This window comes from Berghia stephanieae, chromosome 10 (genome assembly GCF_034508935.2).
Source record: "Berghia stephanieae isolate SIO BIC M18660-M18661 chromosome 10, UCSD_Bste_1.3, whole genome shotgun sequence".
Taxonomy (NCBI): Eukaryota; Metazoa; Mollusca; class Gastropoda; order Nudibranchia; family Aeolidiidae; genus Berghia; species Berghia stephanieae.
This window is the reverse complement of record NC_088369.1, coordinates 8,348,667-8,365,326: the sequence shown is the minus strand read 5'-3', so window position 1 is coordinate 8,365,326 and position 16,660 is coordinate 8,348,667. Positions and strand designations below refer to the sequence as shown.

The 16,660-nt window shown below is 34.9% G+C and overlaps 1 protein-coding gene across 9 annotated transcripts in view; it reads left to right on the top strand.

The window, feature by feature from the left end:
• The first annotated feature begins 313 nt into the window (after nucleotides 1-313).
• The window catches only part of LOC144956169 (uncharacterized), a 44,347-nt gene continuing 28,000 nt past the window's right edge, over nucleotides 314-16,660 (top strand). For 4 of the 9 annotated variants that reach the window (XM_078886564.1, XM_078886559.1, XM_078886561.1 and 1 more), the window contains exons 1-9: nucleotides 314-1,136; nucleotides 2,673-2,753; nucleotides 3,557-3,790; nucleotides 4,318-4,483; nucleotides 5,067-5,224; nucleotides 6,515-6,700; nucleotides 8,352-8,491; nucleotides 9,510-9,606; nucleotides 14,598-14,906. In XM_078886564.1, the coding sequence (XP_078742690.1) occupies nucleotides 1,119-1,136; nucleotides 2,673-2,753; nucleotides 3,557-3,790; nucleotides 4,318-4,483; nucleotides 5,067-5,224; nucleotides 6,515-6,700; nucleotides 8,352-8,491; nucleotides 9,510-9,606; nucleotides 14,598-14,906 (1,389 nt within the window). In that variant the 5' untranslated portion in view covers nucleotides 314-1,118. The remainder of the gene's footprint in view (nucleotides 1,137-2,672; nucleotides 2,754-3,556; nucleotides 3,791-4,317; nucleotides 4,484-5,066; nucleotides 5,225-6,514; nucleotides 6,701-8,351; nucleotides 8,492-9,509; nucleotides 9,607-14,597; nucleotides 14,907-16,660) is intronic. The other 5 variants (XM_078886562.1, XM_078886563.1, XM_078886558.1 and 2 more) reach the window with 2 other exon arrangements.

Genomic DNA, 16,660 nt, shown 5'->3' with positions numbered 1-16,660 from the left:
GGCCGATCTCTCTTTACAATGTGATGCATTAACTATTTATAATTTATAACAGTCATGGGCAGTGTCAACAAGCAAATAACTTTCATTACTTTATGAATGAAATGACACAAATTTTGATTCATGAATCTAATAGTTTGTAATAAGACCGGAATGTCGACACGTCTGGCCAACTTTATGGGCGTTCACCTTTTATATCATTGATCCCAGTTCGCAAAATCTCGTCACCGTAATCGGAAGACGAACCTCAGCTTCAAGCAAGCGAGGAAAAGTCGTGTCTCGCAAAACCGTGAACCTATCTTTAGATTTCACCTCTGAGGTCAAAGGTAAATTTAGCAACATTTTTCTTTGATATTAATGAGCACTTCGTAAACAAATGTTTACTTAATTTAATTTGGTGTGATTGTATTTGCAATAGAATTTTATTTATTTAAACAAACAAATTTATTCGTGCTTTTTACATTTTGTCATATAAATAACAAGCGGTTATGAAATAAAACGTGTTATATCTTTTTGCGCAACCAAACGATTGGAAAGTGACACACCCTGGCAGGAGAAAATGGCGGATGTTATTCGTTGTTAGCTTGTCGTTGATGTCGTAGAAAAACATGATTAGCTATTATATTTGTTGTTGCCATTGATCATTTTCGCAATTTGAAGTGTAGCTTTATTGTTTAAATTATGGAAAATTACATTTTTTGTTTGAAGTTTTTGGTAAATAGTCACAATGTTGTGAACCAACTTGTAAGGTTCCCACTGACAGTTTGTCAGTCTTGAGACAACAGTCAACAGTGATGTGTTGACAGTGTGTGACAATTTCAGTTAAAAGTTGGTAGAATGTCATCTGTTTCTCTACTTCAGGAAAATAAACAGTGTTATTCTTTGCCAAGTTTCTAATTTTCATATTTGGATTACAGTATTATAAAATTGTTGCAAGGTAAACAACGATTTGAGTTTCAATTGAACGAGAAAAGCTGGAACTGACAATCCTGTGCAAAGGGGGAAGTGGACATCGATTTCTGAACTGAAGTAAAAATTTACTTTTTCAGCGTCTTCGAAAATAAGGTTCTTGTGATAACTTTTTGCTAGATTCAATCTAGCTGCAAGAGATAACTGAGGAAATGATGGCCGGACCGCAGGTAAATATATTTTGTTTTGTTGCCACTTGCCTTGTTCTGTCACTGTCGGTCAGTGTCAAGTGTCATTCATTAGAATTAGAATAGCAGCAGTTCAGTGTCTTGTGTCGATTGAGGGTATGACTATGACGATTATGATGACCATGGCCATGACCATCATAGCTCCCTAAAACTAAACTTGAACTTGAGTAGAGAGATTTGCATTTGACCAATCATTCCAGCGACAGGCAGCGGTAACCCATCGAGAGTACTCTGACTCTAGGCGATTTGAGTTTTCGCCCATCAGTGCCAGTGGCCAGTGGTCACAAGCTATTTTTATATTTCTGGATAAACTGTCAGTCAGGTCAACTTGACACTAATGACTTTTTGGAGAAATTCCAGATGCTTCCGCCACGTACTTTACAAACAGTAGTAAATACACGTAGTTGCTGACCTTGAAATTAAATGTTTATTAATGTATTTAAAGAAAAAAATAACACCAGATCCAGTGTTAAACATACAACCATAGCCATAGCAGAACAAAATAAAACCCTTATTGTAGTCACAAAATGTATGGGGCTTCAATTTAAAGTGAGCAACTACCTACTAACTTATATTTACTGTTTGTACACAGTAAGACTCTTACGAAGAGGTAGATGAAGATGTATTTGGAGTTTCTTCCATTACTTTTTTATTCTTTATTAAAAATGTCCTCTTTTCACAACTTAATTAAAGTCTAAAAAAAAAAAACAACACATAGAAGAGCAGACATAATGAGCTAAGAAAGAAGTATACCTGAGGCTTGGGATACTGACGAAAATCTGGTAAATCAGCAGAGAATGCTTCATCAAAGCAGAAGACAACTTTTTGGCACTCATTTGTCAGGTGTATGGTTTCTTCATTGTCCGCCAAAAGTCACAGACAAAACAGATTTTTTTTTTCTCCATTTTCTTAACTATATTGCGTCTAGCACTGTATTAGTATTAATGACAAATTTTGATTCTCAGCTCTTGTACCACTGATGACACCTTATTTTTCTTACACAGATTATTTTAAAAGGAGAATGATTGATTTCCATTCAAAATTTTATTATGGACATTATTATTTGAAGCAGGCTTGAGCTCAGAAATCTGGCTGATCAGCAGAGAAGAAATTATTTTACTTTTTGAGTAGATTACAATTTTCCCACTCTTTGAGTTATAAAGTTTATATTTTGATCTTGTGCTAGTTCCATTTTCTGTAGTTTTGATCATCATCATCATCATCATCATCATCATCATCATCATCATCGTCCAAACCACTATTACCATTATTATTATTATTATTATTATTATTATTATTATTATTATTATTATTATTATTGTTATTATCATTATGATGATGATGTCATCATCTCATCATCATCATCATCATCATTATTTATTATTATTATTATTATTATTATTATTATTATTATTATTATTATTATTATTATTATTATTAAGGCTTAGGCATTATAAATTTAGTACTATTATAAATTGTATTACTCATTATTAATCGTATTGTTATTGTCTTTTTCAGATGATGATGAACCATTCTCATGGTGACTTAAGGTCTAATGCACCACCAGGCAGCAGAGGACCAAAGAATAGAGATGTCCACGTCAGTCATTATTATTATTATTATTATTATTATTATTATTATTATTATTATTATGTGTCACAGACTACATTGCCACAATCATCATCATTTTCATTTCATTATAGTAGTAACAAAAACATCAATGATAACAGTGGTTAATGAATTGATCATCATATACGACAATAATAAATCAAATCATAATCATTCTGATAAAAATAATAATGATAATAATAACAATATTGATAAAAATAAAATTAATGATAATATAGTCCTTCTGGGCTATAAGACCCATAGAGCTGGAGTCTATCCTGGTTTCTATATCATTAAATGGACAATAGCAATTTCTAGTTGGTATGCGGATAGAATGCTAGTCTATCACAAAGTACTTTCCATCAGTTCTATAGACAGAATGAAGTTGCCGTCACTTTTTTTGCCATCCACGTTTATGGGTAATTCTCACTAAATTGTATTATTCAGACTATAAACGTTCAAGGTTACACATAGTTTTGTGTGTTGGTCCGTTGTTATTCGGGATGACAATGTTGTGAACTTTTAGCCAAGCGCATACTATCTATTAGATTAGACCCAGCTACCACTGTTGGGTGGATAGGGGGGTAGGGGAGAAAATCTTGACTTCTCTCAGGATCGATCTAGGTTCCTTTACGCATGATTCACGTCATAAAGTGAGTGCTCTACCTAGCTATAATAATAATATTACTAATAGTGATCAAAATAATGATAATAATAGCAATAATAACAAGATGATGCTGGTGATAATGGATGGTATTAAATGATATGATTGTTATCTGTTTTCCTTTAATTAGGGCCGAATGAGTGTGGACCCAGAAGTAAGGTTTACCAAGCTGGAGAAAATTGGTAAAGGCTCATTCGGCGAAGTGTTCAAAGGAATTGACACAGAAAGCAAAGAAGTTTTAGCCATAAAGATCATTGATTTGGAAGAAGCAGAGGATGAAATTGAGGATATTCAACAGGAAATTATGGTCCTTTCCCAATGTGATAGTGCCTTTGTCACCAAATATTATGGGTCTTATTTAAAGGTGATTTTTATATATTTATTATGCATATTTATTAAAAATGGCAGGGAGGGGGGGGGGGAGGATTGATGTTTAATTAACTTATTTATTGTTTTCAAGGAATTGTCTGATGTATCAAGATAATTAATTTTCTTTACTTTGCCTTTATAAACAATATTGATGATGTGAATAGAATCGAAACATTTTTGTTTAGTATTTTTGGGTTGGGCTTTTAAAAAAATATAATTAGAAATGATTTTTCGCCAGCTAATTCGTGCAATAAATGAGACATTGTGTGCAGTTTTTTTTCCACTGATAATGTCCATTAGAGACATAAATAATTCTTTTTACTGTGCCATTTAAACAATATTGGAGATGTATCTAAATATGTTCTGCCTTTGCTTTGTTCAAGGATGAAATATTTAAAGATTTTCCAGAATTATTTTTTATGGCTCGAATTCAAACTTCAAACGCCATGAATTTGAATAATTTCTTTTATGTACTTAAGTTGTATTTCTGTCTAGTTTTACTAAAGAAATAATTCTCTACAGGGTTCCAAGTTATGGATTATTATGGAGTACCTAGGTGGTGGTTCTGCACTGGATTTAATGAAAGCTGGCACCTTTACAGAAAATGACATAGCCATTATCCTTAGAGAAATACTCAAGGGTCTGGACTATCTTCATTCAGAAAGAAAACTTCACAGAGACATCAAAGGTTAGTATGCCTATGCAAATTGTGCTGTTTTTTTTTTTTTTTTTGAGATACTCTATCTAATATTCTCTTTTATACTGGTTAGTGACTCTCAGCTACCTCCGTTCTCACACCAACACTCTATTCCTCCTCTCCCAAGACTTTTCTCAATCATTCATACAATCAATCGTCTTCATACTTTTTTTTGTTGAAAATCAATTCTGATAAATTTGACCACATGCTAACACAAAGTATAATGCAAGCATTTGAGTATTCACCCTTTTTAGATAATTGTTATGAATATGAATATGATTTGACAGGACGCTAGACACAAGACATTTTTACAGATTACTTTTAGATCTAACACCCCCCCCCCCCTTGATGATGATTGTATTATGACATTTTATTTTCCAATTCAGCACATTGTCTTGACTGGAAAATAATACATGAATTGCTTAATGCTTTCATAGCCAAGGATTGAATTAATTATTAATGGAATTTTGGCATTTTTCAAGTCTGATCTAGGTTGATTGTTAAGGAGGTAGGCGGGTTTTTGTATTTCTCTTGCTGTTTTATAAATAATGTATCTTATTTTCCCCTCCCACAGCGGCCAATGTACTTCTGTCAGAACAGGGAGATGTAAAGCTGGCTGACTTTGGTGTCGCTGGCCAGTTGACAAACACAACAAACAAAAAACAGACATTTGTAGGTACTCCATTCTGGATGGCCCCAGAGGTTATCAAGCAGTCAGCTTACGACACAAAGGTAATATCTCCCTCCTTTACTGCCTGTTGACTGACTATAGTTCCAAGTATTATGTTGGGCACTGATGAAGAACGGGTCTCTATGATTTTATTTGGTATTGGGTCATTCTTGTTTTGGCTTCACTTTAACGTTAAGACTTGGGACTCGATTGCTTGTTTAAGTATCCTGATGACAAAAAACCCCCAAAAAACGATGTCCTTCAGAGCAACTAGACCCATGGAGCTGGAGTTTATCTCAGTTTCTGTAGCGGAAACCGACAACAGAAATTGCTTGCTACCCTTTGGGTAGTACATTAGTCTATCGCAAAGTATTTTTCACCTGACCGAGCAGACCAGCTACCCATTCATTGCTGTCTGGATAAGGGGTCACCTGGGATCGATCTCAGTCCTTTTGCTTGTGAAGCGAGTGCTCTTACAACTGAGTTGTTGGGACCCCCCTATCCTGATGATATCTCCTTGCAAAAGGCTTGCTTTTTATACATACATTCTTGGTAAATTCTTGTGAGATAGGATTTTTACATATTTCCTTTTTGAGAGGGGCTTGTTGTAATCAAGAGGCGTTAACAACATTGTCATTTTTAAAAAAATCATTTAATTTCCTGAAAATATATATGTGACACTTTCCATCATGAAAAAGTGATTAATTGCTCAATGCATGGTAATAAACCACAGATGAGCATTGTGATTATTGCTTTTTTGAATCTACACCCGATTAAGAATTGTGAGAAATCAATCAATTTTTCATTTGTTGTTACGTAATATGACAATATTTCATTGGTTTGAATTATCGTATTGACAAGGACATATGATTATGATTTTGTATATCATCATCCTCATTGCCTTTTTCACCCTGGGTCAGGGTATAGAGGCCACAAATAAACAGTATCCATTCCTCTCTATCTTTATCTCATTCTATGTCTTATCACTTCTCTATATATCAGCTTCTTTAATTCTTCTCCATGTTCCCCGTGGCATTCCCCTTGGATCTTCTGCCCTGAGGGTTCCAGTCCAATACTTTCTTTGTTATAGTGGAGTCATTCTTTCTAAGGGTGTGTCCAATCCATCTCCATCGTCTTCTTCCTATTTCCTCTCCCACTGGTTTCTGCTGTGTTATTTTCCATACTTCTGGTACTTTTTAAATTGCAATATAGATAATTTGATGACAGTTATAATGAGCAAATGATAATCATGTTATTAATATGTCCTTGTTTTATTTCAATCGCGCGTGTGAGATTATTTTGGTTTAAAACAATTTTCTCTCATTTTTTTATCTTCTTTGTGTCTTTCTTAGGCTGACATATGGAGTTTAGGAATTACAGCCATTGAGCTGGCCAAGGGAGAACCCCCCAACTCAGATCTCCACCCGATGCGTGTCCTTTTCCTCATTCCCAAGAACAACCCTCCCCAGCTAACGGGCAACTATTCCCGTCCGTTCAAGGAGTTTGTAGAACTGTGTCTCAACAAAGACCCCAATAACGTACGTCAGTAGATGTATTAGATGAAATTTAATTGCATATTGAAACATTTGTCACTTTTCTTTCTTTCTTTTTGAAAAAAATAGTTTAAAAAACATATTTTTAATTCAGTTATGCTCGTATCTAAGCAAAGTATAAGTGCGGCCATGTTGTCTGGTGGTATGACACTCGCTTTCAGATCGGAAGGTCTTAGGCTCGAACCTCGCTCGGCACATAGTTGAGTCCTTGGAAAAGGAATAATGGCAATCTAACTCTAATTAGCAGAAATAGTTTCTCAAAAGCTGAAAACAAAATGTATGGATATATTATCAACTTTGTCCACGCTTTTTTAACACTTTAAAATGATATAGTAGTCCTTCAGAGCCATAAGGCCCATGGAGCCGAAGTTTATCCTGGTTTCTATAGCGTGAAATAGACAATAGCAATTGCTTGCTACCCTTTGGATAGGACACTAGTCTATCGCAAAGTACTCTCCGCCAGATCTAACAGATCCAGCTACCCAATCACTGCTGGGTGGACCGGGGGGGGGGGTCAGAAAAAAATCTTGACTGCACCCGGGATTGATCTCGGTCCCCATGCTTGTGCAGCGAGTGCTCTACCAACTGAGCTATCGTGACCCCCAAAATGATTTAACGACTACAATTTTGATTCCAAATCGTCAGGTTTTGGTCCATTTTTCATCATTTAACCCAGAGAAACTGATGAAAGCAAATGTTTTCCATAGTTTCTCTGAATAACTTATCATTGGAGTATTTTTGTGGTAGACGTCACAAAAACCTTTTGGCACAGCAGCATATACACATACCTATATTGTAAAAAGTAACAAATTCAAAGTCTCACTTTGTATGAGAAAATTATATTGTAAAGATGTCAAACTTCAAACTGGAAAAAAAAACGTTTCAAAACTTAAGCTTTTATATTACACAATTTCCACTAAATGTGCTCAAGGCATGTAACAGAGGATTTCAAGCTAGCAGCAATGTTGACATGTAGGAGGAGACATGACAATTATAAGGTGTTATAACAATTTAAAAAAAAAAAGAGACACGTCATTGCTATTCATGGAATATTTTTTTATTAAATAAAAATTCTTTAACAAACCCTTATCATTCCTTTCTGTATTTAGACTTTGCCGAGTTACCATCTGTTTTTTTTAATATGCGTATATCCTTAATCAAACTTTGCTGATTTGTAATTAAGCACATTCCCGCTAAATTGTAATATTATCGATTCAGATACTTACTATGAACAATTGATGAGGATTATTTATTTGTTTATAGATTTATTTTTTTATTCATCGCTGGATTCGGTTTAACTTTGCATTGATTGGGTTTGCCTTGTAATTTGAACTGGTTGATTTTTTTTTTTTTTTTTTCATTTCATCCTGATCCATAACCAGTTGTTGATCATATCATATGGGAAGCATACAAGATGCAGATTTTCATCACCACTAAGGTTGATACAGACTGTTTTCTCGATGTTAAGATTTGCTGTGCCAAGACAATACAGATTTGTTTTTGTTGCTAGTGGGGCAGATCTGTTTTAATTCTCTCGAGTTCATTTGAATGGAAAATCAAGCAAATTTGTTCAATTTTTAATCATGGTGAACTCGAGAGAGTTAATGTCAATTCTTTCAATTTTCTTTTCTTCCAGCGCCCCTCTGCCAAAGAATTGCTAAGACACCCGTTCATTAAAAAAGCCAAAAAGACAGCCTATTTGACAGAATTGATAGACAGATTCAAGAGATGGAAACAAGAGAAAGGACCTGACAGTGACAGTGATGATAGTGATGGGTAAGTTTTTTTTCCAAAACGACAAAAAAAAACAAAAAAAAACAACAAAACAAGAAAATTCAAATTCAAATGTGAGACTTTGCTTCATAGTTATATTTCCAGAGGAGGAATTTCCTCCTTTTAAAAATTACATTTTCTCGAAACAATGTGCTAGCAATGAGAGAGTTGATGAGTGGTGGAACACACAGGTGCAGTTTCCCACTCTCCAGAAGTTAGCTAGAGTATCAATGATAGTCTATCATCTCAATTGCTCTAAAAGTGGGGTTTAGTGCAGTAAAAATGGTCAACATTTTCCTCCTTTTTCACTTTTTGTCACCATCAGCACTGAATCAGACAACATAGATTTATAATAATACAATGAATGAGTTATGAAACAGATTTTTTCAAATTTATCATTCTTATAGTAATTCACTAGTAAATTACCAAGAAAGCAGCGAATCTATTCCACTTTAATTTTAGTGAAGCTTTAGAGTAGTGTTGCTTTTAACTGCTCTTATGGTGAAAAAAAACGGTTTGGATTGTACTTATTTAGGTTGTTGATATGACGTGGAAAATGTCACAAATCCATTATAACTTAACGACTAAACAAAACATTAGCAGACAAGAGTATATTTTATGTTTTGTCATAAGTTTTTCAAAATCCATGTTTGCATTCAAAACATTTCCAGATAAACATTCCATGGGTCTCAAATGACATTAACATTCTTACTACATCTAAAGGTCTGGCTCTCGCTTTCGGATCTGAAGGTCCTGGGTTCGAGTATCGCGCTTGGGCATAGTTGAGTCCTTGGAAAAGACTCTTTACTCACCATCTCTCACTGCATTCAGGTGTAAAATGAGTACCTGGTCGTTGACAGCGTTGTCTTTGTCTGAAAAATTGTAATATCGCCTAATAGGCGTTATGTCCCGTCCTAAATGTTAAATGTTGCTGCTGACCAGGGACCCCTTGTAAAGTGCTTTGAGCACATTTAATGGATATTGCTCCATATAAATGCTCATTTTTTGTTTGTTTTTAAAGGTCTGGAGATAACAGTGACGAGGACGATTTAAAAGACCAATGGATTATGACTATTAAAGCCCATAACGTTAACGGATTACAACTTCAACAACAGGAGGTAAGTCCTCTCTTTCATTCTATTGTTTTGATTTTGATTCCAGTGCAAAGTAAAAAAAAAAAAAAGATGAACTGCAGCTTCGACATCTTAGTTTGGGTTATTGGTAAATGTTTCATACACATTCCTTTTTCATGGTTTTATAAAATCTATTTTTTTTTGTTGTCGTTTTTTTTTCAATCCATGAATGTTGGTTTTGCTCTTATCTGACAAAGAATTTATTTTCTTTTCTTCTGATTTGTACACATTGTATGAGGTCAAATCAGCAGTGCACACTAACGGTCTTTTATGTCTGGAACAAATGTGGTCAACTAAGATGTCAAAGGACAAACAAACAGAAAATAAAAAAAAAAAGATAAAAGACAACAAAACATGTACAGCTTACAAATTGAATTGCGTGTTGTTTTCATTCCATTTCGAGAAATGTGTGTCTACTCCATGCCATTGAATATCATGTTCTTAGTGTTGTGTTAACTCCCCTATTTTATATCAAGCTTGTATATTATTATTATTATTATTATTATTATTATTTGTTTGATGTGAAATTTTATTCTTTTTAATACCTACCAACACACATCTGCTTTTTTTTTGTCATTGACAAAATTAGATTTGTTTTCTTTTCTTCTCTTCTTCTTTTTTATTTTTTTTTTGGTGTGTTTTCTTTATTTCTAGAAAGTGGCAGTTTTAATTCTCGTTTTTTTAATAACATAATTGAGCACTTTATTCTTTGATTAACATAGATTTATCTACGATAATCTTTACTTTTCTCCTCCTCTGCCTGATGTGTTCTTTTCCTTATGATTTGTGTCTTCTTTTTTGCTTTCAGTGTCATTTAAGCATCTATGCTTTATCTTTATCTTTGAAAATTTTACCACATGTTTTCCAAGAATTACAGATCACCTTAACTTGTTACAATTCTCCTCTTTAAATAAAAGGAACAATGAAATTAGTTTTACAGATGTAGTGTCAGAAATTTATTATAATTTTTGTTTGTTTTTGTTTTTGATATACGTACTGTTTGCTTATTTATTTTGAGTGAAATTCACAGCATGCTTCCTAGACGGAAGGCTATTATGAAACATTTATGCAATTTTTCAAGTCAGAATTATTATTATTTTTTAATTATTATTATTATTATATTATTATTATTATTATTATTATTATCATTATTTTTAGTTTTTTGTTAATCCAAACTATTTATTTATTTTGAGTGAAATTCACAGCATGTTCTGTAGATGAATGAATTGCTTTCCTCTCCATATGCAACAAATCATATTGCAATAATTGTTGTATTTAAAAACAATTTTTTTTCTTTATGGAAGGAGGTTTTATAGATATCCACGATATACCGATATTCGTATGCTAGTGTGTCACATATTCTTTGTTGAATATCCATAACAAATATTTAGTGTCCTACAGTCCCCCTTCCTCCTCCAACTGCTTTTATTTATTCATTATCGATTTGCTCATTTTATGAAAAAGCATTTCAAAGTGATGCTAAGCTACAAGAAGCTGTGGATTCTAAAACGTAAGAAACAAAAATGAATATAACAGCTTTAAAAAAAAAAAAGAATGTTTCTGGCTCAAAACCCTTTTTCAGCCAACAAAAGGGTTTTGAGCCCGAAACGTTCAATGTTAGGTATTTAGTTCTTTTTTGAAGTTGTTTTATTCATTTTTGTTTATGAAAAAAAGCATAAAAGTTTGGTGAAAAAGGATTTAAAAAAAAATTTGTTTTTGGAGAGAATATATCTCTGTGAGGCAGCGTACTTTGATTTGTAATTTGGGAAGTTGCGACGGTTATACAGTGCACTCTCCCGATAACGACATGGCTCGGGACCAGATGTGCATGTTGTTATCGGGAACATGTCGTTATTAGGAAAATTTCAAGATGGCGGAAAAAGGGGTGTGGTTAGACCCCAAGAATGTACATTAAGGTACCAACCATAGTGGGTGATCAGTGATCGGACTTTCCAAACATGTAAAATACACGAAGTGTGTGTGTGTGTGTAGTTTTGTTGTTTGTTTTTGTTGTTGTTGTTGTTGTTGTTTTTTGTGTGTCATTTTCCCTCTGTTGTTTATCCGGGCTTGGGACCGGCATGAGTGCAGCTGTATTTAATAATACAACTGAACACATGGCCACATTAAAAATGTTTTTTTGTTGTTGTTTTTTTTGTTGTTGTTTTTTTTGTCCCGATAACGAGAAGGGGAAGTTTTTCTGTTCCCGTTGAATTAGTTGCGATGAGTACCGTTAGTCTGTCTTTCGCTTGTTTGCCACCGTGGCAGGCTTCTCCTTTAAAAGTGTGAGTCTTGTTCGGGAGGCAGCGGAAAAACAGGCCTCTTTCATCCGCGTTGAAAACGTCACGAGGTGAATACTCTTTCATCAAACTGGACAGAGTTGTTGTCTTCCATTCATTGACGATTGATGTGTCCACGGAAGCAATTTCGCCGCAGGCCACCTTGAACATGATGCCGTGTCGCTGCTTGAATTTCATCAGCCAACTGCTGCTTGCTTGAAAATCTGTTACGCCTAGCCTCTCCGCAATAAGTCGGGCCTGCTCGCGGATAATGGGGCCAGAAGTAGGGGCATTTATTGCTCTTGTTTGTTTAAACCATGTCAACACAGCTTCATCTACGGTCGCATTCGTTGCAAGGCGTGGTTTCTTGCGCTGAGGTCCATGGCTGCTTGTCTCTCTCAGCGATCTGTTTCTTGGTTAATGCAGACCTGCCACTTACGAAAAAGGAAATCAGTATGACATTGTAAAAAAATCAGTATCTGGGGAAAAAAATCAGTATGAGACGTAAAATTATCCAATGGTTGGGCTACTCACCTAATTCTGCAACAGTTGTGATGACATGATGCGCTAGACATAGATCGTCTACATATGTTGGTCCTTGAGATGTGAATTAATCCTTTTCCGTTATCTGAATATCAAATAAAATGTAACTGTTTGTTCCCTCTCTCTCTCTACCACCTGCTCCTCCTGCTGTGCTCAATGGAATAGATGTCCTCCGCTTTGGCTATAGCCTCAGGCTTTATGAAGGCAATGAGGATATCCGTGGCAACATCGTGAAGGCGTTTCTGTAAGATGTGAACTGTCGGCTCCTCACGTTGAAGCAGCAAGTTAGCATTTACAAACATAGGGAGCGAATATTTGAGAAAATTTAGATAGGCTTTTGAAGTGCTGTTTGAAAAAAAAACAAGAATTCTTTTCAGCCGGTCTGTTGACTTGCTTGGTCACTTGGTGAAATCGGTACGATCGGCATGCAGATCGGGAAATCGGTACGATCGGCAAGTAAATCGGGAAATCGGTAAATACGAAAAAAAGGTCTTGCAAATCGGTATGATACCGATTAATCGGTATGAACGGCAGGTCTGTATGTCTTTGTGTCCACATCAGCCAGAATTTGCAGCTTGACATCTATTGTCAGTATCTTTCTTTTTCTAATAGCAGCTGTCGACATCTTGGGGTGCGTTATTGTTCTCGGGTGAATACAATCGATTCAGCGGTCAGCGATGTGATGATCGACTCATTCAATGCGCGTCACCCTTTTGTACCGATGACAATAGACACAGGTGTGTTTTCATTGGCTATGAGGTGCCTCTGGTAGGACATTTCATTGGCCGATAACAAAGTGATCTCATTGGCTATGAGGTGCCTCTGGCTCAGAGAATGAGATGAAACTTACCGGGAACAACATTTTAGCTATTTTTATTTTTGTATCTAGCAAAGTCACAGCCTATTATTGCTAACTCTATGTCGTTATCCAGAGAGTGGTCTAAAAAGTATGTCATTATTTAGAGAGTTTTATTACTAATAACATAAAGTAAAAAAATCGGGACCGGGGGCCAATGTCGTTATCGGGAGAATGTCGTTATTCGGAGAGGCCGTTATCGGGAGAGTGCACTGTATGTACCAATGATAATAATAAGAATTGGGGAAGGGGGGGGGGGGGGGGTTAAAAGCAGTTCCCCTTTTTCTTTGCTTTTAGTACTATTGTGGGAAACCACTTAAACCGTCACATCAATATGTCACGGTTTCAAATCTAGACAGGAGATGCCTCTATATTTTCTCCCCTTCATGTTCTTGGGAGTTATAAAGGCTTTTATCCCCATACCCCATATTGTTAACTATAGTGTAATCTTAATTGATGGTGAAAACGATGTTTAATTGACAAAAATTATGAAGCCTTTTTGTATCATGGAATATTTAGGGAGTAGATTTAAATACAAGATGAGAGGTGGATAAGGGGATATTAAATGCAATTAGTATGTTTGATACAGTGAGGTGAATGATGTGAAAGTAGACGTAGGAAACGTTTTTGAGATGAAACACAGTGATTTTGTGCCACATGGGATTGATTTTGATCATTTGGTTTTCAAAAGATTAAAAAACAAAAAAAAAACAAACAACCCTAAAAAACCATCGTATTCCAACTTTTTGATAGAGATAGACAATTATTTCGTCCACTGTGTGTCTTTTATTAAAATAAAGAAGGGGCATAAAATGGAAAGGATATCATTCATAATGGTATTATGTGTATTGGAATATTTTGACAGTATTCTCCAAGATTACCAAGATTAACAACTGTATGCTTATTATCCAACAACCCAACTATTTTTTTTCTCTCTCTCTGTTTTGTTGAAAAGTTTTTTTTTGAAGCAAATTTGAAGTTAATTGATCCCCACTTAAAAATTTATTTTCTTTTTTTCTCCCCCCCTTTTTTTTTGTGTGTGAAGACAATGAAAAATTGGCTTCATAAAATAAACTGTTTCTTTTTATCCTAGCACGATTTGCATGCATGTATCTGCCAATCTTAAAAAGAATATATATATATAAAGCACATTGAATTTCTTTGCAATGTATGGCCCTGTATGACAAACCTTTTTTTCCAAAAAGACCCACCAAAAACAACCCAAAACAATATATTAAAACATAGAAGTGAATATTTAAATATTTGCATGCTCCGTTTTTTTATTTTTTACCTTGCCATAGCATGAGACCAAAAAATCGTCCAGTCCAGTTCCTAAACGTCAGGCTCCAGTAGCCCCGTCTGCTGCAGCAGCAACAACAACATCAACACCATCAGCTTCCTCAGTGTCGCCTGACATACCACAGCCTCCTCCACTTCCATCGCTGCCTCAACCGGTGCCAGCTGTTGCAGTGAGCCCAGCCAGCGTTGGTGGTGCTGCCGCTGCCACCGCTACTGCCACGGCATCGCCATATGTGTCCGTTTCCACACCTATGGCTGCTGCTTCCGATATGAGGCTGGGGTCGTCTTTGAACGCGCCGCTACCACCCTTTGTAAGTGCTGCTGTGGTGTGTGCACTTATTGTAGAAATATCCTTATGAAATAAAAATTGAACCACGTGTGTATACTCCACCTCCTCTCACTGAACATGTATAGAGTGAATACTTTCTAACGGTTAAATATACACCCTTGTATTTTAATTTTTCCTTCACAAAAGAGTGATACTGATATCATCACCTGATGAAATAAAGATTAAAACATCTGCATTTTATAAATGTCTCAACTATGCTATTGTCAACTATATCAATTCTGGAAGAATTTTAAGCTTTCATAAATTAAAAATATAAAAATAGTTTGGAAAGTAGTGCTACAAGTTTTCCCTTTAAAAAATTTTTTTACTTGGCATGCTGCTTAGAGTTAGACTTATATACTGTCTGTGTTTGCTCGTAGCCATCGTTGACATATAGCCTGACACTAGAACCCTCTAGGACTGGCAGTTTGATGTCATTTTTTAGGTTTGTGTAGCGTCTAGTGAGTTGTCGTTAGTAGAGCTCAAGGAAACAAGTTATTTCATTGGTTTAACTATTGAATACAACTCACGATTTGTTTTCTTTTGTGGCAAAAGACTGGCCTTTTGACTTCATTTTTTGGTCAGTGTTAGGCTATAACTTTACAATGGCTACGGTTTGCTAGGATTTTTGTGTTTTTGCTGAAGCTAATATGTTAATGACAACAGCTGCAACCCAAACGTGCATAGATTTGGATGCTTTTTTGTTGTTGTTGTTGGATAAAATTTTATTGAGAAAAGCGATACTCGTGGATTGAGAAAATGACGAAACAGAAAACAGATCAAAGATTTCATTTAATGTTTTGGCACTGTTTTGGCTTTAACATTAACATTTGCTTAAAAAATTTTCCGGAATGCATGGGCATTTTTGATTTGTTAAACCACAAGGAGATATTTTTTAAAACAACATTACTGCCGTACACTGACACACGTATTTTAAATTTTGGCCAGAAAACTTTCTAACCTTACTTTACGTATCATCCCGATAGCTCAGTTGATAAAGCGCTTGCTTCTCAAACAAAGAGGTTGATCCCGGGTGAAATCGATATATTTTTTACTGAGGCTCCTGTCCACCCAGCAGGAATTTGCTAGCTGGTTCTGTTAGATCTGACAGAAAGTATTTTGTGACAGGTCAGCGTCCTATCTAAAGGATGGCAAGAAATCGCTATTGTCTTTTTCATGCTATATCAACCAGGCTCCATGGGCCTTATGGCTCTGAAGGACTACATATCCATCAATTCAAGCGACTGCCAATTTGTTAAAAATTCTTAAAACCAGGGATTTCAGAGCAGTGGAGCTCAAATCAATTGCTACACAAAGAAAAAGATTTCTGGCCAAAATATGAAAAGAAAAGAAAGTTTTATCCAGACAGACATGAAAGCAAAGTTAAATTAATGCATAATTGTGGTTGAATTTGTTTTGAGCTTGTTGAGGTACTGGGTAATGCGCTATATAAAAACCATATATAATGGTTTTCAAAATGTATTATTATTATTATTATTATTATTATTATTATTATTATTATTATTATTATTATTATTATTATTATTATTATTATTATAATATTATTATTATTATTATTATTATTATTATTATTATTATTATTATTATTATTATTAAGAGGAAATGTCCGTGTATGTCAGATTCAGATTATCTGTCACAACCCTTGTGTTGTGTTTTATAATTATTTTAGGATTGGCTGGACTAAGGACATTTTATATTATAACTTATTATTTACTT